This window comes from Boeremia exigua (assembly GCF_020726555.1).
Source record: "Boeremia exigua strain MPI-SDFR-AT-0100 chromosome Unknown C7974scaffold_1, whole genome shotgun sequence".
Classification (NCBI taxonomy): Eukaryota; Fungi; Ascomycota; class Dothideomycetes; order Pleosporales; family Didymellaceae; genus Boeremia; species Boeremia exigua.
This window is the reverse complement of record NW_025763518.1, coordinates 2,149,679-2,173,791: the sequence shown is the minus strand read 5'-3', so window position 1 is coordinate 2,173,791 and position 24,113 is coordinate 2,149,679. Positions and strand designations below refer to the sequence as shown.

The 24,113-nt window shown below is 53.7% G+C and overlaps 8 protein-coding genes across 8 annotated transcripts; 4 read left to right on the top strand and 4 right to left on the bottom strand.

Annotated features, from left to right (window-relative positions):
- The first annotated feature begins 821 nt into the window (after window positions 1-821).
- Window positions 822-2,891, top strand: C7974DRAFT_17749 (POT family-domain-containing protein). Its single transcript, XM_046136289.1, has 3 exons — window positions 822-907; window positions 957-1,254; window positions 1,304-2,891. Exons 1-3 carry the CDS (start codon window positions 904-906, stop codon window positions 2,652-2,654), a joined length of 1,653 nt encoding a protein of 550 aa, XP_046003013.1. The 5' UTR covers window positions 822-903; the 3' UTR covers window positions 2,655-2,891.
- A 17-nt stretch (window positions 2,892-2,908) lies between these two features.
- C7974DRAFT_383231 (PLC-like phosphodiesterase) lies at window positions 2,909-4,293 on the bottom strand. The gene has a single exon (XM_046140744.1). The coding sequence runs from the start codon at window positions 4,147-4,149 to the stop codon at window positions 3,088-3,090; it is 1,062 nt and encodes a 353-aa protein (XP_046003012.1). The 5' UTR covers window positions 4,150-4,293; the 3' UTR covers window positions 2,909-3,087.
- A 1,002-nt stretch (window positions 4,294-5,295) lies between these two features.
- C7974DRAFT_17692 (uncharacterized protein) lies at window positions 5,296-7,455 on the bottom strand. Its single transcript, XM_046136273.1, has 3 exons — window positions 6,674-7,455; window positions 6,002-6,618; window positions 5,296-5,954 (listed from the first exon to the last, which is right to left on the bottom strand). Exons 1-3 carry the CDS (start codon window positions 7,363-7,365, stop codon window positions 5,407-5,409), a joined length of 1,857 nt encoding a protein of 618 aa, XP_046003011.1. The 5' UTR covers window positions 7,366-7,455; the 3' UTR covers window positions 5,296-5,406.
- A 975-nt stretch (window positions 7,456-8,430) lies between these two features.
- C7974DRAFT_459916 (cyclohexanone monooxygenase) lies at window positions 8,431-10,196 on the top strand (the record flags this gene model as incomplete). The annotated part of the gene is made up of 2 exons (XM_046146127.1): window positions 8,431-8,784; window positions 8,929-10,196. The coding sequence occupies 2 exons, from the start codon at window positions 8,431-8,433 to the stop codon at window positions 10,027-10,029; spliced, it is 1,455 nt and encodes a 484-aa protein (XP_046003010.1). The 3' UTR covers window positions 10,030-10,196.
- A 997-nt stretch (window positions 10,197-11,193) lies between these two features.
- C7974DRAFT_459914 (P-loop containing nucleoside triphosphate hydrolase protein) lies at window positions 11,194-15,491 on the bottom strand (the record flags this gene model as incomplete). Its single annotated transcript, XM_046146126.1, has 6 exons — window positions 11,194-12,091; window positions 12,140-12,210; window positions 12,262-12,645; window positions 12,692-14,734; window positions 14,808-15,339; window positions 15,458-15,491. 6 exons carry the CDS (start codon window positions 15,489-15,491, stop codon window positions 11,559-11,561), a joined length of 3,597 nt encoding a protein of 1,198 aa, XP_046003009.1. The 3' UTR covers window positions 11,194-11,558.
- An 879-nt stretch (window positions 15,492-16,370) lies between these two features.
- C7974DRAFT_17628 (transcription factor SPT8) lies at window positions 16,371-18,744 on the top strand. Its single transcript, XM_046136254.1, has 4 exons — window positions 16,371-16,432; window positions 16,489-18,046; window positions 18,094-18,225; window positions 18,306-18,744. Exons 2-4 carry the CDS (start codon window positions 16,530-16,532, stop codon window positions 18,571-18,573), a joined length of 1,917 nt encoding a protein of 638 aa, XP_046003008.1. The 5' UTR covers window positions 16,371-16,432; window positions 16,489-16,529; the 3' UTR covers window positions 18,574-18,744.
- On the bottom strand, window positions 18,687-20,351 carry C7974DRAFT_17637 (uncharacterized protein). Its single transcript, XM_046136255.1, has 5 exons — window positions 20,282-20,351; window positions 20,196-20,228; window positions 20,040-20,144; window positions 19,185-19,995; window positions 18,687-19,137 (listed from the first exon to the last, which is right to left on the bottom strand). Exons 1-5 carry the CDS (start codon window positions 20,344-20,346, stop codon window positions 18,916-18,918), a joined length of 1,236 nt encoding a protein of 411 aa, XP_046003007.1. The 5' UTR covers window positions 20,347-20,351; the 3' UTR covers window positions 18,687-18,915.
- Window positions 20,352-21,125: 774 nt separating this feature from the next.
- On the top strand, window positions 21,126-23,791 carry C7974DRAFT_349025 (glycosyl hydrolase family 92-domain-containing protein; the record flags this gene model as incomplete). Its single annotated transcript, XM_046139424.1, has 4 exons — window positions 21,126-22,272; window positions 22,322-22,434; window positions 22,483-23,147; window positions 23,347-23,791. 4 exons carry the CDS (start codon window positions 21,126-21,128, stop codon window positions 23,717-23,719), a joined length of 2,298 nt encoding a protein of 765 aa, XP_046003006.1. The 3' UTR covers window positions 23,720-23,791.
- Window positions 23,792-24,113: the final 322 nt, after the last annotated feature.

Here is a 24,113-nt window from a genome sequence, read left to right as displayed (position 1 = left end):
TATTCCACCACGCAACAATTAAGCAGGGCGAATGCTAAGAATTCTATGGAATGTTTTATACCTACAATGTAGGTAAGACCTAAAAAGGCTTCAGCTAATGCTGCTACAAGAGCTACAAGTTCTATGTTTGAGATGGTCGGCTCGATAGTCGCTTATCCGCCGTTTTCCCTGAAACGTGATAGACACCCTCTACCTCGCCGCACTGTCAGGGAGTATTTGCCGCCACACATCATGCCGCCGCTCAATTACGATATCGAGCCAAAACATCCGACGGTACGTGAGAGATTCAAACTCTGTCGAGCGCCTACTGACCACATCAGGATCAGCGCAACGTGAACCACCCGATGGAACAATTTGTGATGCAATCACGAGCAGGATGAATTTCACAACCTGCAAACGCGCAATCTTAGTAACAGCTGTGGAAGTGTTGGAAAGGAGCCGCAATCACGAATACGCAAGCTTCCTGGCGTTGAGACAAATGCTCCACCGCGCAACTATCGCAATTGTGGAGACCGATGGTGAATCTGGGACGTGCCTTCCCGCTCCTGGCACATTCGTCCTATCAGATTCAAACCATGGGTCGGCGACCCTTCATCTACCGAGAAACTCAGATAGAGGCAACGCATCGAAATTGAACCCATTACTCTTCAGAACGATTGCATCGAATGGAAAGGCGAAGCAAAAGCCGAATGCGGACATCTCCGAATGTAGTGCCATCCATCGCGTGTACAAGCAATGAATGCCACTGATTGCGAACTATCCCAATGACAGTATTCTGGAACGACGAGAAGAGCCGAGCAGCCAAGCGCCCAAGTATAAGTGGGCGTTGCCCAAGAAGCCTTGTGAAATGCTTGTCGGACCACCTGTAGCTTGTTTCTTTTCAGCTGTTTAGAAGCCAAAGCCATGGGTAAGTTGCTCTTTGTATCATCGGCACAAGTTCTCCTAACATCTCTCAGCCACAAATCACGATTCCCAGGAGAAGGACATCGAGTCCGCATCTGCCACCTCACGCTCTACACCAACGGTTGGAGACTACACTGCACCAACAGCAGAGGAAGAAACCACCCTGAGAAAGGTCTCTGGCGGCATCCCGCCAATCGCATATTTGATTTGCGTTGTTGAGCTTGCCGAACGTGCATCATACTATGGCGCGAAAGGTGTTTTCAACAACTTCATGCAGTTTCCTCTACCTAAGGGAGGCAACGGTACAGGCGCTGTGCCAAAGAGCAATCCGAACGGCCATGCCGGTGCACTGTTAGTTAAACCTTGCATCACAAAGTAATACTCCGCTGACCTAAGACAGGAACCAAGGTCTCCAATTTGCATCGGCCATGTCTATCCTCTTCACGTTCTTGTCCTACACTATCCCGATCTTCGGTGCCTGGCTTGCTGATGCTAAGATTGGACGCTTCAAAGGTATCCTTATAGGTGTTCTGATCGGTGGTTTCGCTCACGTCATTATGATTGGTGGTGCTGCTCCTGCTGTGTTGAAGGCTGGGAAGGGCGTCGCACCTTTTCTGATCAGCTTCATTCTGCTTGCCATCGGTGCGGGTATCTTCAAGCCGCTTGTCGCGCCTACGCTCCTTGACCAATATGAGCACCAGAGGCCGTACACTAAGACTCTCAGGAGCGGGGAGAAGGTCATCGTTGACCCAGAGACCACGATTCAGCGCATCCTGCTCGTATTTTATGGCTTCATCAACGTTGGAGCCTTCTTCGCCATCGCCACGACCTACGCAGAAAAGTACCTCGGCTTCTGGATCGCTTTTCTTCTCCCTGGTATCGTCTACTTCTTGCTGCCAATCTTGCTGTTCTTCATGAACAAACGCTTAGTCAAGAAGCCGGCAGTCGGATCAGAGCTTGTCCAATTCTTCAAGATCATCGGAGTTGCCATCAAGGGCAACAAAGGTAAGCTCTGGGGCAAGGGATATTGGGATGCCGCACGACCTTCGACTCTCGCTGCCCAGGGACGTACTGTCACATGGACTGACAAGAACGTTGCTGACGTCTACCGTACACTCGAAGCCTGTCAAATCTTCTTGTACTTCCCTCTCTGGTTTCTAAATGACGGCGGTATTGGTGCCGTCCAGTCCAACCAAGGCGCTGCCATGACCACCAAGGGCGTACCAAATGACCTGCTAAGTCACTTCAATCCGCTGACAATCATCGTGTTCTCGCCGATCCTCAGTCACGGTCTCTATCCTCTCCTGCGACGCTACAACATCAAGTTCGGGCGCATCAACCGCATCACAACCGGCTTCATCATCGCCGCCATCTCTGGGGCCATCGGTGCAATTGTCCAGTGGCGCGTCTACAAGACATCTCCGTGTGGCTACTTCGCATCGGACTGTGACGGGGTCTCGCCCATCACTATCTGGTGGCAGCTCCCTAACGTCATGCTGGGTTCCATCTCAGAGGTCTTTGTCAACATTACTGGCTATGAACTGGCCTACGCTCGCGCCCCTCCAAACATGAGGTCCATTGTCATGGCTCTCTTCTTATTCAACACAGCCTTATCTCAGGCCCTTGCAGAGCTCTTGATCCCCGCTATTAAGGACCCCCATCTTATTGTAAGTGCTCTACGAATAAACCTTACGCTTCGTACTGACCTGTTTCGTAGTGGGTATGGGCCGGGCCTGCTATTGCACTCGTAGCACAGACTGTTATCTTCGTGTGGAGGCACCGCAATATCAACGACGACGAGTTTATGGTATACGAGGATGAAGTGCCAGCCGAGATTGTCCAATCTGTCGACAACGAGAAGAAATAGACGGCTGAAATCACGAAGCTTGGAGCGACGAGATTAACCATCAGACGAATCATCTCGATTCTTCATAGCAAGTCACAACATGAGCTGTAGGAACGGCGCTGCGCAACGACTGCATCCCCCCATCCGGTGTCCATCTATGTACCACTCGCTGACAGCATGCGTTTTCAAGTGATGTTTTGATTGTGTATTGACAAGATCGTAATTCGTTTCTACGTGCTCTGAGTATCCAACTCATGACCTGGTCATAGGCCTTTTATGCATTAACCGGTACCCAAACGCCGTCGCCATGTGTCAAGCAAAGAACAACAACAACCACATCATAGCCCGAAACTGACAGCAACGACCACCGCTATGATCACTGCGAACAGACTTCCCTGTGCTCGAGCCACGCCACCTTGGCTGCTCTCTTTCAAAGGCTCCGTGGTCAAACTTCTCCTACCGGAGATTGATCCCGAAACGCCATTAGCAGCATCCACGCTCGCAATCGCCGGGCCAACGTTAAAGAAATCAACCAGCACCGCCCATGGCGCCTTGCCGTACACAGTCGAGCAGTTGCTCACGCTGGTGCCCAGGCTACCGAAACCGGTCTGCGCATTGGTCGTGTTCGCGTATGTCTCGTTCGGCGACTGGATGCCGAACAGCTGGGTAGAGTACAGAAAGTGGTTCATCAGGAACATGCGGCCGCCGGTGGAAGACGTGGTGAGACCGGTGGGTCGCGAGGGTGTGCATGAGTAGTTGCTGGGGTTTACATTCTCGAAGTTGTTCTCGAAGATGTATGTGAACTCGTCCATCAGGAAGGGGTACTGCGGCGACGTCTGGCTGAGCGAAGCGACGAAGGTCATCAGGCGCGTGCCGTTTCCGATCAGGGCGTCCAGCGTGGGCCATGTTGTGGGAACGCCGGTAGATGGTGGGGTGTAGGCGTACTGGGAGATACCAGAGGAGTTGAACTGGGCGCCTAGATCGGAGCCGGTTGCAGAAGCAGAGTTTACGAGCAAGATGGTGACGACGTCGTTGGTGTTTCTATCCATCCACGTCTTGATTGTCGAAAGCCAAGACTCGAGCGTCCCGGCGTCGAGCAGATCGCACGAGCTATGGCAGAGATGCCACTCGTCTGCGCCGGTTCCATTGTCGCTCTTGTGCACCTGTGCAGACAGTAGTCGTACACCTGCGTCGAGTTGTGTTATTGTGTCGTAGTAGTGATTCCCTGACGTGGAGAAGGATGTGTTCTCGTTACGCAGGAAGGGCGAGTCGTGAGCTCCAAGGTGTGTGATGTTGTTGTACGCTCTCGGGCATAACGATGGCGAGTTGTTGCATGCGTTCTGTGCAGTGGTGGCTGAGAAGAGGAGAGCGGAGGCCGCTATTATACTTCTGAAGAACATCTTGATGCTCAGCGTTCAAAGTGTTTTGGGTGGTGGTACACGAGGCTTCAGGTCAGAAAAGCAATTGTCACAGCGGAGTCCAGAAGCGACAGTGGTTGATTGCAAGTCGTGAAATTTACAAAAACGAAATAGTGAAAACTAGAGACCAGGGCAGCAGTACTATTATACACACAGCGTCGAGGTGTCAGCGTGGCTTCGTATGCGCACCGCAGCCGAATAGTGGAGCCACTCGTCTGGCACACCACACATGCACAGCCCCAGAACCGCGAAGAAGTTTCAGGCGTCGTCAGCTGGGTAGCCGAACGCGACGCGACACGTCCGAAACGGAGAACGTCATGCGTTCTGCTCGTTGCCGTGGCCGGGAACCCGCACCTAAACGCCCCAATGGCGGCGTGTTAGCATCCGGAAGGCTGGACTGTGGATGCAACGTGGTTGGAGTGAGCGTGGTGATGTAAAGTGGTGGAGCCTGAGTGGACCCTGAGGCGGCTGCTGTTTTTAGAGTGGCTGCACACGCTTAGCGCCGATCAGCCTTGTGACAGTGCTGTGGAGGCGTTATAGGCGCAGTGTTGCTTGTGCGCATCAAACAAAGAGGTAGCAATAAAGCTGAGCATCGCCCGGGGCACGGTGTGCTACGTTGGTTTGTGTAAAGGACTGCTCGCTACGTTGATTGATCACGAACAGATTTTCATTGATCGACGTCCCCAGCCCCCAACAGCCTCCGGCTCCACTTCTCCAGGTCGTCGTCAGCACCTGTTCAACGGTCAACCTGCGCTGGCATTGCCAGTCAGCAATTTTCTAGCGTGGCTAAGCCGGGGTTCGCTTTTATGTCAACACGTTCGATACGGAAATTGCGAGCGCTGCCTTGCAACGGACAGCATGAGATATTGCATACGTCTAGCACCAATTCACAAAAGACGAGCTTTCTATTTGGCAGGTCTTGGAAGAGCTGACAATAAAGAGCTCCATAAAGCACAACCCAGAGTTTTTCTCTTGGCAGCCCTACGCGGCTTGTGAACTCCAAGCTTCCTAGTTCCATTACGAGACAACAGATGTATGTCTGCGACAACCTTATTTATTCCGACAAGTCTATTGCAGTTGATGGCACTGGTGATTAGCCAAGCACTCTATGCAAATTGGAAAGCGGTGCAATGATATATTTGATTATGTATCTGTTGACGGGCCGCTGTTTTGACCTGACAGGCATCACTCTTTAATGCGCCAGCGACCGAACGTCGCACGAGCGTGAGGCTTATTACGTTATGAGCCCTTCAATAGCACCTCAGTCTCATCGACTGTCCCGAAAGCCGCATGCCTGCTTTGGCCGTCGGCAACAACGCCAAATCTCACCTTGAGATCAGACAGGTCTTTCACCACGCCGTTTCCACCCCCGAGACTCGCTTCCTTCGCCAGCTGGTTCATCAGGCCATCGCCATGCGTCGTTGTAGACATGATCTGTAGAAAGCCGCCTGATGATGCGGGTGTGCCATTCTGAAAGAGCGCGACAAGACCGGCTATAATGAATGCAAGAGACACAATGAGAGCAGTAGCGTAGGCGACAATCAAGCGGACCTGACTCTTGAGAACGTACGCCGCTTCGTATACAACATAAGCCATCGCAGCATCAACAAAACCTTCTTCGTTGTTGTTCAGCACGGAGATGGTTATATTTCTCATAAGATCCTCAAGACGGGATGCTGAGAGGTCGAAGTAGACATCCGAGTAGAGGCCCGCGTTTCTGTCGTACTCAGAGCTTGCCCATGGGCTGTCTTCGATGATTGTGTTGGTGGTGAAGTAATTCTCAGTGCCTGTTCATGTTAGTTCTGGAAATTTGTACATCTATTGTTATTCTTACCAAACCCAGAGATCGCGCCAGCTAGAGACCGTGTCAGCAGGTCGCTCATTGCGAGCATTTGTGTTCTATGGTAAATCTCAAACAGTTCGGGCATGGAAAAGTTGTGGACTGCTGTTTGATAGATGATGGACGTCTCGGATGGCGCGGCCTTCATGACGTCGTAGAAGAGTGAGCTTTGGTTCAATCCTGACATATTCAACGGCTGCCCCTCGGTAATGTTGAGCGTCACAGCCTGAGCGGAGTCCAAGTACTGTATCTGCGCTGTATAGTTCGCATCCATGGTAGTGCAGCTTATGTTGCGCAGTGTGCCGTTGAATTCGTTTCGATAGCTGAGATCGAACTTAAGCTGACCGTTCGATTCGTACGGTGCTGCCAGAAATTGGGCCAGACTGGCATCCCACGATGAAGGCCTGTTCCCTTCCAGACTCTGGTTGTTGTATGTGTTGAACACCTTCTGCTCGAGATCCAGATTCGGACTGTCATCTTCACAGCGTAGCGTAGGTGCGGCAAAAGTCAATTCGTAGGTGCAATTGTCCCCACAAGAAGACGATGCTGTATCATACGTCCCTTCGCGGATGGTTCGTCGGGCCATTTTAGTGAATATACGATCAGGTCGGCTGCCACAAATAATCAGACTTGAACATAACTCCAATTGAGTTTAGCAGGACGTACTTGTATTCGCCATCCACTCCAACCTCGAACAGTGCGTACGCTAGAAAGTCTGTAGCAGACCCGTTTCCGCGATTCGAAATGTCGAGAGTAAACATGCTCTGAGTATCATGGTAAGTCCTTGGTAGTTGCTGTACCACAAGACTGCCGGGCGGGAAGATGGTGGCAACGGAGATCAGCGGGACAAGTAGGCCGAAAAACCAGAGCACGGGGATGGTCTTGAGGATGCCGAGTTGGTACAAGTTTGAAGAACTGCAGTTCAATGAGAACAGTGCATCTATCGTGGCTATCGACAAGGAACGTCGGCGAAGATACCACCAGAGCAGTTGCGTGAAGGCTGTAGACGCAGAGGTAGCGAGAGCGGTAGCAAAAAGGTGGGCAAAGGTAACGGAAAGGGCATTGTTCCAGCTCTGGGGGATCGTGGATCCAACAGGTTTGTTACGAAGGTAGCGGCAGTAGACGTAGTGGATGATTGCAATCAAAGTCGCAGCCAGAAAGGAGCCAATGATGACCAGAGGTGTCAACCAGCCGATGCAATGTGCAAGTGTTTGCGATGTTTCAACTCGGGGGTTGCTTCTATTCTGATCAGGTTTGCTGTCCTGGGAGATTTGTCGATGCACTTGAACGTCGGGGCCTTTCGACTCTTTTTCAGGTTGATCGTACTGTCCAGACGTTAGGTGATGAATTGCGGACATTTCAGAAGCAGAGTACAGTTTGAAAAGATCATAATGAGCCCTGCTTTAGTGAAGTTTATGTGCGATACAATGTGGGCCAGCCTGGCCGTGTCTGCGCAAGCCATTCGGCATAACTGACGTGGCGAATCAATATCTTGAATCTAAGGCTGCAGGAGGTACTGCTGGACTTGAGGCTATTATTTAGCTGTGCAGCCTTGGGAGCTTTGGTGGCCTATAGCACCATACCCTGTGAATTGTGGATAAAGCCAAGAGCTGAAAGACCGTTGGCTGGATCACATCGACTTCAGCTGTGGCTAGCGGCGGGCCTATCAGGCGCGTGCCACGCGGGATCTCCGCACACATCTCTTTCCGCTCAACGGACCGGAGCGTAGAAGAGCATATCGGGAATGCTCTAGGCTCTTCTCAATTGAGCGAAGGTGATGTTGATGGCTGAGGAGGGAAGGCTCATGCTCGATTTGGCCTCATTGTTTAGCGCGCGATTATGTCATCGAGGGCCTCCGCACGTGCTCAGAACACAGCTACCTATGATCAAGCAAAGACCGTGTGTAGTCTCCATCGGATACAGTGCTGTCTACCGGTACGCTAATCACATACATAATGTCTGTGTATATGGCTTGATACGATTGTCAATGTCCTGCATGTTTAACGACCGTATCGTCCATCGAACCTTCGACAACGATGTCTTGGATAATACTGGCTACTAAACTTATTAGTGCACTGCGAAACTGAAATTGATCCCCTATCATGGCATCATTTTTCGACGAGGCAGACAGGTGACACATTTGGTCACGTGATCATAACCATCAATGTCGTGAATGCGGGACGTTCAGAAACGAGGGTTCCTCGAAGAAAATTTCACGAAAATAGCTCGTAGGAGATCATTAGCATCGGCTTGGCATCTTCCTCTGCTCTTCGGGTCAGATATTATCGTTGTAACTGTCGCACTTTCGGCCCGCAATTGCGTGCTCGAAGTATATCATGAAGCCATTTCTGGACAAGGGTAATAATGACTTGTAAGTCCTTACTCTTCTCCAAGAACTTTACTTCCCAGATATTCTTTCACTTATGTCTAAACCCGATTATGATGCTATCATCGTTGGTGCGGGATTTGGCGGCATCTATCAGCTCTACAGTCTCCGGCAACTAGGTCTCAAGGTCCTTCTTCTGGAGGCAGCCAGTGATATTGGAGGGACATGGTATTGGAACAGGTATCCGGGCGCATCGTCGGACGTACACTCATTCACATACCGATACTCATGGGACAAAGACCTCTTGCAGACATGGCCGTGGAAGAACTCCTACCTCACACAGCCAGAAGTGCAAGCGTATTTGTCCCAGGTTGTTGACAAGCATGATCTGCGTCAACATATCCAACTGAACACCAAATTTCTAGGTGCAAGGTTCGACGAGCAGAACGGTGTGTGGGAAATCCAGAGATCGCAAGGGAAGCCGCTCGCAGCACGTTACCTTCTCACAGCGCTTGGTGCATTGTCCGAGAAGAACTACCCTCGAATTCCCAACTTTGACTCATTCAAGGGCGAGGTCTACCACACGGGAGCATAGCCCGAGCACTACGACTTCCGCAACAAGCGCGTTGGTATAGTCGGCAATGGGTCAACAGGCAGTCAGCTCCTCGTTGCGTTATCCAAAGAAGCCAAGCACGTCACCAGCTTCCAACAAAACCCCCAGTGGAATGTGCCAAACGGCAACAGACCTGTGACTGAAGAGGAAAGAGCAAGCATCAATGAGAATTACTCGCAGATCTGGGACGGCGTGCGCAATTCATCCGTCGCGTTTGGCTTCGCAGAGAGCACCGTCCCGACGTTCAGCGTAGATGCTGAAGAGCGACAGAGAAGGTTCCAAGCTGCCTGGGAGAAGGGGAATGGATTCTACTTCATGTTTGGCGTGTTCTCCGACATAACGACAGACCGAGCCGCCAACGATGAGGCGTGTGCGTTCATCCGGAGCAAAATCGAAGAGACCGTGAAGGACCCAGAGACAGCGCGCAAGTTGATCCCAACGGAGCCGTATGCGCGCCGGCCGATATGCAACAACGGTTACTACGAGACATTCAACAGAGATAATGTCAATCTCGTATCTCTGAAACAAACACCGTTCGCAGAACTCACCCCGAACGGCGCCAGAACAACAGACGGCGAAGAGCACCTTCTCGACGTCTTGATCTTCGCCACGGGCTTCGACGCCGTGACTGGGAGTTATGACGCGCTCTCTATCGTCGGAAAGAACGGAGAATCCCTCAAAAACCACTGGGCCAAGCGCCCATCCTCATACCTCGGATTCTCACTACCCTCGTTCCCAAACCTGTTCACGCTGAGTGGTCCGCACCACCCCTTCACTAATGCCCCGCCCCAGATTGAAGCACAGGTTGAATTCATCACGGACGTGATCAAGCAAGCAGGCGCAAACGGCGTCGTCGAAGCCACGAAGGAGGCAGAAGACTGGTGGACGGATCTGAGTAATAACATTGTTAAGGGGAGCATTTTCCACGAACCGAAGGGCTGGGTCTTCAAAGATAACGTGGAGGGGAAGGAGCACAATACCATCTTATGGTTTGGAGGGCTGAAGGCGTACCGCGAGCATCTGGATGAGGTGAGGAGGAATGGATTCAAGGGGTATGAATTCGCTGGAGCCGGGACGCCATAGTATCAGAAAAACAAACAAGTTCCCCGAATCTGGGAGCCACAACGCGTCACAACTGTTGCGCAGCAATATGATCAAGCGCGCCGGACGAGTCTACAGTGATGGTCACCATCAATTTGTACTCGACACAGGCACAGACCTCCCTGATTCTATCCTATCTTATCGATTAGACCACCGGCACCTCCCCATTCCGGCGCGTCACAACGTCACACGCGCGCCCATCTGTTGAGCAACACAAACCCCAACCGTGCATAACTTCATCCGTAGTACCCAATACAACCCGTCCCCCTTGCCAGACTGCGTCCTTCCATCTCGCATCTCCTCTCATTTCATCTTATCTCAGTTCGCTTCTGTGCACGTGGATATCAGCGTCTTCAGCAGCATCTCACATTTCGTACCGCACATTCACAGCAATTCCAGCGCCTGTGCAACACACGCAGGTCAGAAAATCGCTCTCGATTTCCTGAACTCCATCGATTCGCGACGCGATCACAGGTCGACAGACACAGCTCCATCGCGCAAAGCAGCGCCTCGACCACGCACCCACCATCCAACTTGCCTCCGCACCACCTTCACCCACAAACCCACAGCAGCAGCACTCCGCACAATGGCCACCGCCGCAGAACCCGCAGCAGCGCCACCCCACACAATGGCCACCGCCACACCCGACCTCAAATCCCCGCCCTCCCCGCCCTCAACAACCACCACCCCCGCCGCCAGGCGGCATAACGCTGCGCGCCCCCTCCCCCTCAACCACGCCCTCCAGCCCCACCATCTCCGCGCCGCCGCTCTCCTTCCTCTCCGGCGCCTGGCACGTAACCCACTCGACGCTGCCGATGTGGCGCAAAGCGCGCAACGTGGTGATAACGTACACGCCGATGCCGGCGACGGGGTCGGCCGGCGGCCGCGGGCTGACGAGCGGGACGCACATTGCGGATGTGGTTACGTATCAGCCGCTCGACAAGAGCAGTGCGAAGGTGTCGACGATCAAGGGCGTGGATAAGCCGTTCTTGACGGCGGAGCGCAGGGGTAGCGTGAGCGACACTGCGCCGCCGGCGACGACGGAGGCGGGCGACGAGGTCGCGAGCTTGGGGTACGAGTGGCGTGGCAAGGGGTGGTTGATGATAGCGACGTCACGGTGGGAGATTCTGGGGTGGGGCGTTGAGGAGGGCGGCAACGGGTGGGTGGTCACGTATTTTGCGAAGACAATGTTCACGCCTGCAGGAGTGGATTTCTATTCACGAGGGGGACGACTGAGGGAGGGAACGCTGCGGGAAATAAAGGAGGCGGTGAGTGCGCTTGGGGGGGATGTGGCGAAGCTGGGCCGGGAGCTGTTTGAGGTGGCATTTGATGGGGAGTGAGGATGATGATGTCCGTGGATTATATACCCGAGGTTCATTCTTCATTTGCGTTGTTTTTTCTAGGCGATCTCCTATTCGCTAAGCGGTTTCTTGTCTGCTCAGCGGTTTCTTGTCCATCAAGCGGTCTCTCATATTTCGATACCATCAGTTTCTTGCGATAGCGGCAGCTGTTCAATCGAGCAGATTAAACTCTGAACCTCCGTAGGTTGCCTTCTTCGAACGGGCAGCATGTGCGTATGACCTGGATGGTGGCTGCGCATAAGACCGATACTGACTGTTGATGTCAAGGTCCACTAGCAGCTCTGTGTTGGCGGACATGGACGCAGATGTCTTCCTCGGCGAGGTTTCGATCAGTCTGCCAGGGGTGTTCGGTCCAGCATATGCGACCGGCGTGGCAGCACGCTGGGGCGCGCCATTGCGACGGGACGCTTCAAACGAGGCCTCTTCTTCCCTCCGCCTCTGCAGCAGTCGAGCATCATCTACTTCAGCACCGCCGTTGACGTAAGCGCGCCATCGATCAGACGACCCGGAGGGCGGAGGTGGGTTCGCCGGGGTCTGGAAGGTGGAATCGAGTAGGAGGTTGCGTGATGCTGAGCGCGACGGACGAGAGCGGATCCCTCCGTTCGGAGCTGACTTCAGCATGGATGGCTGACCACCAGCGCGCCGGTCGCAAGTTTGGCACTTGCAGGGTTTCGAACACAGTTCTGCAGAGTGGTCAGTATTGTCAAAGGCTAAGTTTGAACTATACATACCCACGCAGCGATGACCGCAAGGCAGTTCTCTGGCGCACACCAGCATGCAATTGACAAGCTCGTGTTCGAATCTATTTGGCGTCAGCACGGATGCGAGATGTCTAGATAAGAGAGACACTTGCGGGTGGCAATGATAAGGACAAGGGTGATTGCATGACAAGATGCCTTTGCACATGTAGTCACATCCGCCTTGAATGAGCTCCCAATCTTCAGGGACCTCTATCCACATCTTACGCTGATGGTTGATGCATTGCACCGGCATGAAGTAGCCGATGCGACGCTCCTGACCCGTCTCAGATCGGGACTTGGGTACCTTCGTGTCGTGCATAGTTTCGACAACTTCACCCCATGTCCAAGACTCACAAGCAAGAAGTTCGGCGTTTCCGAACAGATAAAACCCGCGCTTTGCACGCGACAGCGCGACACAGACACGGTTGATGTTAGAAAGGAAGCCAATCGAATGTCGATTGTTGGATCGGGCAAGCGATAGTAGAATGATGTCGTTTCTGCATCGGTCAGTACATGTCAAGCAATCAGTAGACTGGCACATACTCTTCTCCTTGGTACGAGTCGACTGTGACTACTTTGATAGGCAACATGCGCAGGTTTGGGTGTTCCCTCAGAGATCCTAGAAGACGCTTGCGCTGGCCATTGTAGAACGTTAGGATTGTAATACCCTCAGGCGCTTCGCCGTTCAGCACCAGGTAATCGGTGAAACCCGCGATAAACTTGGCCTCCTCTGCATTAAAGCAGGACGAGTTGGCGTCTCTCTCTTCTTTCCAGGTATGAGTGAAGTAGTATGAGTTAACGCCACCCATGCCCCGGACTGGGGGTCGGTTATTCGGGTCCTTGACGCTGGGGTGATCCTTTAAGGTGTCGTTGTATATGGTGCGAAGCAGGCGTCGAATCTCAGGAATCATACGGCGTTGCTTGGTGAGCTGGTTGTACTCTATCTGGTTCAAGACTAGCCGCTCGAACAGCGACAAGTTCAGATGGAATGGTGAATCTTCAAATTCCTTGACCTGAGTGTGGGGTCTCAGTTGCTGATGATCACCGACAAGGATGAGATGCTCGAGGGTCGGCAGGCAGGCCACGGTCACGGGCGCCTCCATGGTCTCTGCAGCTTCTTCGACAAGCACGATCCGGGGTCGAAGGGCAGAGAGGAGGGCACGATACTTTGACAAACCGGTTGTAGTCATACCGATGATACGCTGCTTGTTGAGGAGGTTGATGTCCTCTTCCCAAAGGCCGACGCGACGCTGCAGTACAACCTCGTGGTACTGTTTCGAAACGTTGCGCATTTCTGTGAGCATATGTTTCTTCAACTGACGTAACAGATAGTTGTAGATGAGCCCACGACTCTCCCACTCGATCGTCGAGAGGTCTGAAGTGGCATCGAGCAGCTCTCGGATCTTCTGATCCGTCAGAGTTCCGGACCCTTTGCCCCTGTAGTTGTCACTCAGCATCAGTACTTCACCTTTCAAGGCCTCGATGTCGTCTTCATCTTGTACTGATGCCTCAGCTTCGAGCTCTTCCAGCTGCTCAACCTCAAAGTCCTCTTCTTCGTACTCCCAACCGAATTGATCGGGGCCAGGCGGGCGTCGATACTCTGTCAGGGCCTTGCCAAGCCATTCCTGCATCGCGTCTCCGGGAGCGTCCTTGGTATCCAGAATCGACCGATTGTTCGTGTCCAACGACTCTGCCTGATCTTTGGTAAGCAGGCCCGCTCGTTGTAACATGCGATGGTCCAGCGGCCCCTTGCCCATCTCCAGAGGTGCTAGCAAGGCTTGACAAATGACTTTGGCCTTCCTCATGGCAGCTGCCGCCTGTGTCTTTTGACTGTGGGGTCGCTTCTGCTCATTCTCGGTCTTCCGAACCTCGAACAAGGTGCGCTCTTTGATCTCGGGGTCTTTGCTCCTCCCACCAAGTCGGATGAAGTTGGGTTCAAAAGTGCGAGTGTGTCGCAAGATCTGATCGACGGCGTGGTTTGTTTGCGCAGTGATGATTATTGGCGCATCGTCTTTTCTCATGTTGTCGCGGAGTATCTGCACCGCCTTGACGGAGGTGAATGTCTTGCCAGTACCGGGCGGCCCCTGAACAACAGCGACTTTGCGAGTCAGCATGCTCTTCAGTGCTCTCGATTGCGAGCTATCCAGCGAGGTTGAATTAGTCGCAGGCCACTCCTTCAGCACATCGACATTCTGAAAGTTTGACGCCTCTTCCATGCTGACCAGAGTACTGAGATCGACAAAAGGGTTGTTTTTGATGTATTCGGGAGGATCCACGTTCTTCTTCACGTCCACCAGGTGTTCTGAAAGCGGGAATGGCTCTCTCATCATGTGCTGAAGCGCCATGAGAGTGTGGCGACTGGCCTCGAAGAAGCAGTTGCGGCACTCTACCATGATCCATTTCTGGGTGGGATCAATTCTTTGGTCGTAATGAGGAAAGAAGAGGTCAATCTCGGGCGGGGTCTGCTGCAACGCAGTGATGGGCCGAGCGGCGACCGTTGCCAATATACAAGTGGTTTGGAAGGCATCATCAAAAGGCGATAAAGCGACAAGCGTGCCGGTGATGAGTCGCTTGGACTGACGCCAGCTGCTAAATTTAGCAATTGACTGATGAGAAGCGACCACTGTTGACCTTTGAGCAGCGGGGTTGCAAGACTTACCGAATGTACTTCTTTACTCGTGACATATGAAATGCTACACGCGTTGCGAGTCCTTGAGGGCTGTACACTAGGGCTGTGATATACACGGGCTCGTAGATTCCAACACTCTTGTCATACTGGGCTTCATCTTCCCACGGCCTCTTGCGGACCTCAGCAACAGCCTCACGCAGCGGTCGCAGGGCGTCTTCGCGCAGGAGCTCGTACTCGGTGCGCAAGTAGTCTTCTATGTTGTCATAGGGCCCGTCAATCTTCTTTGGTCGAGGATCTTCGTTAGTCTTCATCAACGGCTCAAATGTGTCGAACATGGGCTTGTCGCGCAAGATCTCGTTTGGATGCGGTATCTCAGGCTTGTCAAGCCAAGCCCCAGCACCTTGAACGGGTTTGCGGACAACTTCGAAGTACTTGCGTATATCTTCGTTCGCCCGTGTCGGAATCGCCTCCGGGATGCTGTCATCTGGAAGATGCGAACTGCGGCGGCCTTGGGGCACTGCATTGCCGAAGCGCTCGGTTAAGTGGGCATTATACTCGCCATCTAGTCACTTGTAAGTTCGGTGCATGACAGTGCAGTGGAGACAGGTGGAGGCAATGGAGCAGCGCGAGTTGGGTATTGCAGTCATGGCAGAGCTGACTTGATCAGCGGAAATACTCACCAGACCCAGGACCATTGCCCAGGCTTGTGTACATGTTGGACGATGATCGAGATTGCCCGAACCCGTGCAAGCCTCCTCGCTTGCCACGCTGAGCCGGCCTCCCATTCTTGGGCCTTTTACCCATGCTGATGTGCGAAGAAAGACGTGTGCGAGACGGGAACGGTGAGTGCGATGGTGGATGTGGTAGAAAGAGTGAACAAAATGAATGTGCGAATGAATTTGAGAAGAAAGTAGTGTTGTTTGTGTGAAAGGCAGAGTGGGGAAGCTATTGCGTTTGCTCGCAGACGGAAAGGGAAGACACGCTCGAACTAAGGCTCACTCAGGCAAGCAAACGCAAACGCGTGGCAACACTGCGAGACCAGTGCCAAAACAAACAACGGCCGAGGGTCAGAAATTGCAGTAGCTTAGAGGATGTGTCTGGTATGCCAGAGCGTGCATCCAAGTACGGACTAACTTTGCAGAGGCAGTGAACTGGTGCCTGAGGCCACTGACGCGAAGCTACTAAATGAGGGGGGTGAAGTGCTCCAGCAAACCATGTAAGCACCAGCATGACAGAGCCCTTGTGCTGAGCTGATCCCTAAGTAGGTTCCATTCTGACTCAAAAGAGAGAGAGAGACGTGCACCGCTATGTTTACACTCGGCCGATGATGCTATCAATCCAATCAGTAGGTGCGGTGCAAGAGGAGAGGCGACGGGGGCGTGCAACGATCAAGCGCCCCTCGTAGTGTCTTCACAGCCAACTCGGATCTGTACTCCATCTTAACCGTGCTGTGTTGCGCCTGCAGAACGGTTGGCATGTCAATTGAAGCTCGAGGATTCAGGGTCGTACCCGAAATGGCCTAGCGTGGATTCCAACGTCATACGCCGACGGCAGTGCGCGCCCGGTGCGCCTCGAGCAATTGCACGTCCGCGAGCAGCAGATGCGCGCAAGCTCTCCGGCGCAGCATGAATGAGGACGACTACGATGAGAACGGCGCAAGTGTGTCCCCCGTGCAGCGGTGCGGAGTGTGTGCTGACGTGGTGATTCGCAGGCTCCGCCGAGGATGAGGACGAGCAGGAGGAGAACGACGCCATGGACGTGGACGAGGACGAGGGCGGCGACGACGAGGACGACAACGATGACGAAGACGCGGAGGGCGACAATGACGACGACGACGACGCAGACCAGGACGGCGACGGCGACGGCGACGGCGACGGCGATGACGACCAGGACGAGTCCGCCAGCCCGTCGCAGCGCCGCATGGCCAACGGCAGCGCTGGACCGTCCGACTCGAATCCGCGAGTGACGCGCACCTCGCCCAGCCCGCAGGCTGCGACGGGCGTGCTGGGCGACCTGCCGTTCCGCCCGTCGGTGCGGCAGGAGGCGCTCAACGCGTCCGTGTACGACATCATCCCGACCATCGCCGCGCCGCACAGCACCTCGATCAACGCCATCGCGGCCACGCCCGACATGCGCTGGGTCTTCAGCGGCGGCGCCGACGGCTACATCCGCAAGTTCAACTGGATCGACTCGGCCAACGGCAAGCTGGCGCTGACGGTCGCCCAGCGGCACCCCTTCGTCGACTCGGTCACCAAGGCCGGCGTGCTGCTGTCGTACTGGGAGAATGAGGACAGCGCAGGGTCCGACGTCCCGTCGCCGGTCTACTCGCTCGCCGTGCACCACCAGTCGCTATGGCTGCTGTCGGGTACCGAGTCGGGCGCCATCAACCTGCAGACGGTGCGCCACAACGAGGGCCACCGCGTGCACACGCTCAAGGGCCACACATCGGCCGTGTCAGTGCTGACGCTGGCTGCCGACGAGACGGCCGTGCTGAGCGGCAGCTGGGACAAGTCGATCAACGACTGGGACCTCCACACGGGCCAGGTCAAGCGCCGCTTCGAGACGAGCGGCAGCCAGATCTCCGCCATCGAGCAGCGCCCGACGTCCGCCCTGCCCGTCCCGCAGGATACCGACACAGCCCCGCTCTCCAACGGCACCTTCTCATCAAACAACGCCGCCCGCCCGCGCGTCAACGGCTCCAGCGCCGCCGAGCCTGCGCGCCCCGCCTCCGCCAAAGATGACCCTTCCAACGAGGACGCCCCCGGCTCGCCCGACGACTCACTATTCGGCGACAAGGACTCGCTCTTCGGCGACGGCGCCGACAACAACCCGTCCGCCGCGCTGCCCGGCATGGGCGACGACGACGACGACGAGTTCTCGCGCGCCATCGCCAACGGCATCCAGGCCGCCGAGGACGACACCACCGGCGACATGGATATGATGGACATGGGCGGCCCCGTGCAAGCACCAGACGCCGAACCGACCCAGTCCGCCGATGCCAAATCACCCCCGAAACCAGACACCGCCGACGCCCCGCTCGCCAACGGCCTGCCCCACGCTGAGCACCTGCCCACCATCGTCAAGGACACACCTACCCTCCCGCCCTCCTCCGAATCCACGTTCCTCTCCTCCTCCATCGACGGCTCCCTCTCCATCTGGGACCGCCGCCAGCCATCGCCCGTCGCGCGCCTGCTGCCCCCCCGCGGCACCCCGCCGTGGTGCATGAACGCGTGTTGGAGCCCCGACGGCAACTTCATCTACGCCGGGCGGTACGTCTAAGCTTCCCACATGATGAACTCACGCTAACACAACGTAGCCGCAATGGCACCGTCGACGAATACAGTCTGCACAAGACCCTGTCCGAACCGGCGCGCACCTTCAAGTTCCCGGGTGTTAGTGGCAGCGTGAGCGCTGTGCGCGCCATGCCGAACGGTCGGACGCTGATATGGTATGCCCGCTCCCTGCTTCTTCCCACCCTTCCCCTCTTCAACACCCTTACTCCCCGCTTCCACGCTAACACCCACCCAGCGCCTCCTACGATATCCTCCGCCAATACGACCTCACCCACCCCACCGCCTCGCTCTCGTCACACTCCCTCTTAGACCCGAAACCCACACCCACCACTGCTGCAGCAGCAACACCCTTCCTCATCGTGCCCGGCCACCGCACCGGCGTGATTAGCCAGCTGTACCTGGACCCGACGTGCACTTTCATGATCAGTACGGGCGGGAATCGCGGGTGGGAGGGCGCGACGACGGAGGTTTTGCTCGGTTATGAGATTAGCTATGGGGCGTGAGAGAGATGGGAGATGATACCCGCGGGACTGGCGTTTGGTGTTGGGTTGTTAGGGATAGTTAAGACAGGCTGGGCAGAAGACGGTCTGCAAGGAAGTAGGAGAAAGGCGTTGAGATACGTGCCTTGGCATTCAGGATTATTTACGTGTCCGGGAGACGAACTGATGGTCCTCAGGTGAACTTTACTTTCTTATGTGAGAATGCTAGACTACAACACTGCCTTGAATAATTCCTTGTCTGACAGAGAAAGGGTCGTTTCTCTTGAAGAAAGCTTTGTATACTCGAATGCTGTGTTATAGAGTGCATGTCATCGAATGCGCCCTCCATTCAGCTCAAGACTGCCGTCAGTCCAGTAGATAACGTCTGATTCCATACTGAGAATCACCAACCATACTTCCATCTGTAAACTCATCATCGGAGTCTTCATCGGAAACTTCATGAAAGTCTTCATCCACATCAAATATCTCGTCAGGCGCCCACATACGGTGGACGAAGTCCGCATCAGAAAGTCCAAGGCTTGGTTCGTCGAGGAAGTGGATGTGACTGTCCAACATGCAGGGTATCAGCTTGGGAAAGTCAGTCCTGCCTTTGGTGTGCCATAAGTGATACGTACCTTCTTCAGGAACTGCAGCATCTGATGCTTCCATGTGTAGCGCGGCTCAGTGAAGAACTTGTCGAGGTGCCTGTGGTGGTTATGTACGCCGTCTTTAGCACAGGTGGCTGAGGTATATGTCCAAGATAGATGCATGGTCTTCCCCGCCGATTTGAACGCCTTGTGTACGTCAACAAAAGCCTCAAGAGCTTCTTCGAGGACGTCAATGCGGACATTGCGCTGAGTGAAGGTAATGACGAGTTCCTCGAAGTGTGGATTGTGTACTACCCCCAGTAGCTGATCGAAATGTGACTTGAGTCGGTCCTGTTCGATGTACTTCCTCTCGTACGGTGTATGCTGACAAGTATCACCAGAATGAATCGTACGAGGTCGTCGATATTCATCAACCGCGCAATCAAGGTCTAGGTTGCGGATGTGAGGAGCAGGGTCGAAGCCGGCTCCAAAAGCGTCTTTGTGGACAAGAGACTCAAGTTTGGTCGTTGGACCGTACAAGATCTGCTCTTTGAACCAATCATCACTGTACACCTTTTCAACGATCTCTGAGGCTGCGACTCCGACGTACTCCGGGAGTAGGAAGTGAGGCACTCGAGGTAGGCCATGAAACACTCTTAGGCAGCTGCAGTGTCCGATACTAGGAGGCAATACTGAGCTCACGGCCATGAAGTCATTCTCATATTCCTCCCAAGTATCATCGTCCAAGAGGTAGCTGTACACCATGCTGCGTATCTCCGGAGGAAGGATGCTCTGGATCTGCTCGGCGAACTTACGGTTCCAGGCTTTGCTGTATGGGATGAACGTCGTCTCGATCAATCTAAGATAGTTAGTAGTGAGCTTAGATGTAGGTTTGTTGCGTACTCATGCACCCAGACAGCTCGCTGGCCGCCATTCATCTTGCGCATGGTCTTGAGCTCTACTTTGCGTCGCTTCATACGCCGAAATTCATCGCGAATTGCAAGTTCTCTGCAAGAGATGTAAGTGTACTGCTCAGTAAGTGTGGATGTGGAGACTCACTTCGCAACGAATTTCCCGTTCGTCTTTCTTGCCCTATGCATGTGTCAGTGAGTGCAGAGCCACAGTTCGTCATGACTAGGCCGCACTGCTCAAATTTTGCAAACGCTGCGTTTGCCGTGAGAGTGGCTGCATCTTCTTGCTGTGCAGACATGCTGCAGGCTCGGTTTTTCTGTGAGAGAGTTGAAGATTCCAGGCACGAACGAAAGGCAGCAAGTGAGGCCGCGCTAGCCGTTTTGGTTCAGGTTGGCCACCAGGCTCTTGCCCTATGCAATACAACATGAGCTGACCGATGCTAAAAGCGTAAGGAACTAGGGCCTAGGGGTTACGAGGCTCTAACGTTGCAGAATGGACTGGATGTGAGCCAAGTATTGCACCACGCAACAGTACAGTAGGGAAAACGCGAAAAACCCCAATAGGAAGCTTCTTTACTTACAACAAAAGTAATGCCCAACTAGATAGTAGTTTTAAGAAGCACTAAAATCAGTTGACATGAAGGTCGCTGATCAGCCGCTGTTCTTCCTGAAACCCGAGCGAGGATAACAATCACAGCAAGTGCATTCAGGCATTTTTTGTACCCGATCCACCATTAAAAACTGGCTCCGGTACTGTACAAGAATACGCTACGTTATAGCCCCCGTTCCAACATGTAAAGCCTATTCCATCACTAAGTGTTTACAAATCGGCACACGTGATTCCAAAAACATTGAGACTACCTCCGAAGCCTGTCGTTGCTAAGACGTAAGAAAGTCCCGATTGAGGCTGCGGGGTAATTCGAATGCGGGGATCTTGATCCTACACCTACCGAAAAGATTCGTCGCGGTAACGCATCCCCGAGCTGCCTTCTGAGGTCATATCAGGTCAGTAGCCCGCGCTGTAGCAAATCTTTCTTGCGGCCACGAAGCTTCCCTCACGACCTCTCCGATCTTGACAATGTGGTTAGCGATCGCTACACTGGTGACCTGCTGTAGTCTCGCAGCCTGCGAGGCGGACTACGCACAGTATGTGAACCCTTTTTGGGGTACCGTGGGTTCAATTCCCAACTATACCTTTGGCGGCGGCGCCGTCTTTGTTGGAGCAGCGGTGCCCTTCGGCGTAGTCAAACTGACGATGGATACTTTCGTCAAGAACACCAGCATTGCTGCGCTACAGGGAGGCTATACTCCAAACGGCCTCATTACCGGGTTCTCCATGATGCACGAGTCAGGCACCGGAGGATGCGCCAAATACGGTGTCATTTCGCAGATGCCGCTCACGAATATCGAAGCGCCGGTCAATCTCTTGGATAATCGAACCTACTGGCAAGGAAGGACTGGTGAGGATCAGGCGAGCATTGGCTATTTCAAGACGACTCTGGAGAATGGTGTCACAACTGAGCTGGGTGCGACACGGCATACTGGCTTTTACCAGTACGACTTTCCGATTGACACCAAAAAGCACATTCTCGTCGATGTGTCGCACTATCTGCCCAATGTTGTGGGTGGTTACTGCACGCAGGTGTATCGAGAGGGAGAAATCAAGATATCAGAAGACAGAAAGAGCTACCGAGGCCACGGCACTTATGCGGGTGGCTTCAATGAGGGAGCGCCGTATACTGTTTACTTCTGTGGAGAATTTGAGAATGCCCCTGATGAAGCTGAGGCCTTTGCAGGACGGAACCAGTTCCCGGGTTCCAATTCCATGAATCCAGAGCCGTTGCCATGGCCCACCTTTGCATCGGAGAACATGACTACTCCGCAGGGAAGTCGTGCAGGTGCAGTCTTCACTTGGCAGGGAAACACAACCACTGTTCGATCCAAAGTCGGCATATCTTTCATCTCTGAAGAGAAGGCGTGCAGATTCAGGGACGAAGAGATCGAGTCTTGGGACATGCAAACAGTCGTGCATGCGGCAGTAGAGGAGTGGAACCGTGATGTGCTCAGTAAGGTACAAGTAGACACAGGCGATGAGGCGAACCAAGACCATCTGACCATGCTCTACACCTCACTCTATTATATGCATCTCATTCCATCCAACCGAACAGGCGAGAACCCGCTTTGGGATAGCGAGGAGCCGTATTGGGACGATTTCTACACGTTGTGTAAGCACGACACACGCCCGTCGACACCTCTACTTGCTAATTTGAGAAGGGGACACGTTCCGTAACACCATTAGCCTTGCACACCTGATCCAGACTGAAGCATACGAATCTCAGATCCGCTCGTTGATCGATATCTGGAGACATCAAGGATACATGCCAGATGTGAGACATCAGGTGTTACGAGAGTGAATCCTGCTGACTTGATTCCAGGGTCGTTCTGGCAATGACAACGGCATGGTTCAGGGCGGTAGCAATTCCGACAACGTGCTAGCTGATGCGTACGTAAAGGGACTGCGCGGTGCGATCGACTGGAGCGACGGGTATGCAGCCATGGTGAAGAACGCCGAGGCTCCTACGAACGGGAGTAACAAAGAAGGCCGTGGCGCTGGAAATGACTGGCTGCAGTATGGCTATGTAGGCCAGGCACTGCCTCGAAGCCTCTCCCGAACTGTTGAGTACTCGTTGAACGATTTTGCCTTAAGCCAGGTTGCTCGTGGAGAGAAGCCTGAAGACGTCGAGAAGTACCTTCGAAGGTCTGCTGGGTGGCAGCTACTCTGGGACCCTACAACCTTAACCGTGAACACAACGCCAATTTTCACTGGATTTCTCACACCAAGAGACGGCAATGGGACTTTCAATCAGACAAACTACAATCCAGCAAAGTGCGGTGCTTGTTCGTGGCCATCTATCACCTACGAAGCAACACCGTTCGAGTATTCCTTCACCATCCCGCACGATATGGAAACGCTGATCGAGTTCATGGGCGGGCCAGAGAGCTTCGGGGAACGTCTTGACTACATGTTCTTGCCCAACACCAGCCAAGCCGATCTTGGACCTAATGGTGCCGGAATCAGAACGCTCATGAATATCGGGTAGTTTGGCCTAGGGACAAGCAACGTCTATCAGCTCACTGACAACTGCAGGAATCAACCTGACTTCGCCACGCCGTACTTGTATAACTACCTCAACCAGCAATGGAAAAGCGTCAACCAGTCTCGGACACTGACCAGACAGCGGTACGTTGGCCTTTTCTTCTTGCTGAAAAGCCTTGGATTCCTCTAACATCTATCTCAGTTTCCGCAACACTCCAAATGGCATGCCAGGCAACTCCGATGCAGGATCCCTTAACTCGTGGCTGATCTGGCAGATGCTAGGCCTCTATCCTGTCGTCACTACGCCAGTCTATCTCCTGGAGAGCCCGTGGTTCAAAGACATCAACATGACCATCAATGGCAACCGTACCCTGCGCATAACAGCTAAAGGCCTGAGCGATGGTAGCTACTATGTCCAAGGCGTGAAGATCAACGGCAAGGCTTGGGACAGAAATTGGGTTGAGCATGACGATGTTATGACTGAAGGAGGGACAATCGAATTCGTGCTCGGCAGTGAGCCGAAGGTTTGGGAGACCGGGGAAGTGCCGCCGAGTCCGGGTCATGTTCTGCTATAAGTTAGCGCCCTTGAGTCTGAGAGACGATATGCGATCATCTGTAAGATATATGCACGTCGCCCGGGGGCTATCATATCCGCTGTGATGAGTAGAAGCACCATTGCTCGGTGCATTAGACCTCAGGATCAAGTATTCGCTTGGACATTATCACATGTTCAAGCTCGGTTATTCATCCCTGTTAGTATCAACTCTGGAGATTGCTGAGTAGATTTTCGACCACAGACAGATGTACGTCCGAATGGCGGTTTTCCCTGCTGAATCTGTGGCATCATCTACATCCCGGCTGCTCTGTCGACTCTCGTGTCCAAGATATTGTCTACTTCGAAATCAATCCAATCTCTGTACAGTTGTGTCATGCTGTCGTGTTTGTACGAAGTGGAGCAAGTAAGGAAAT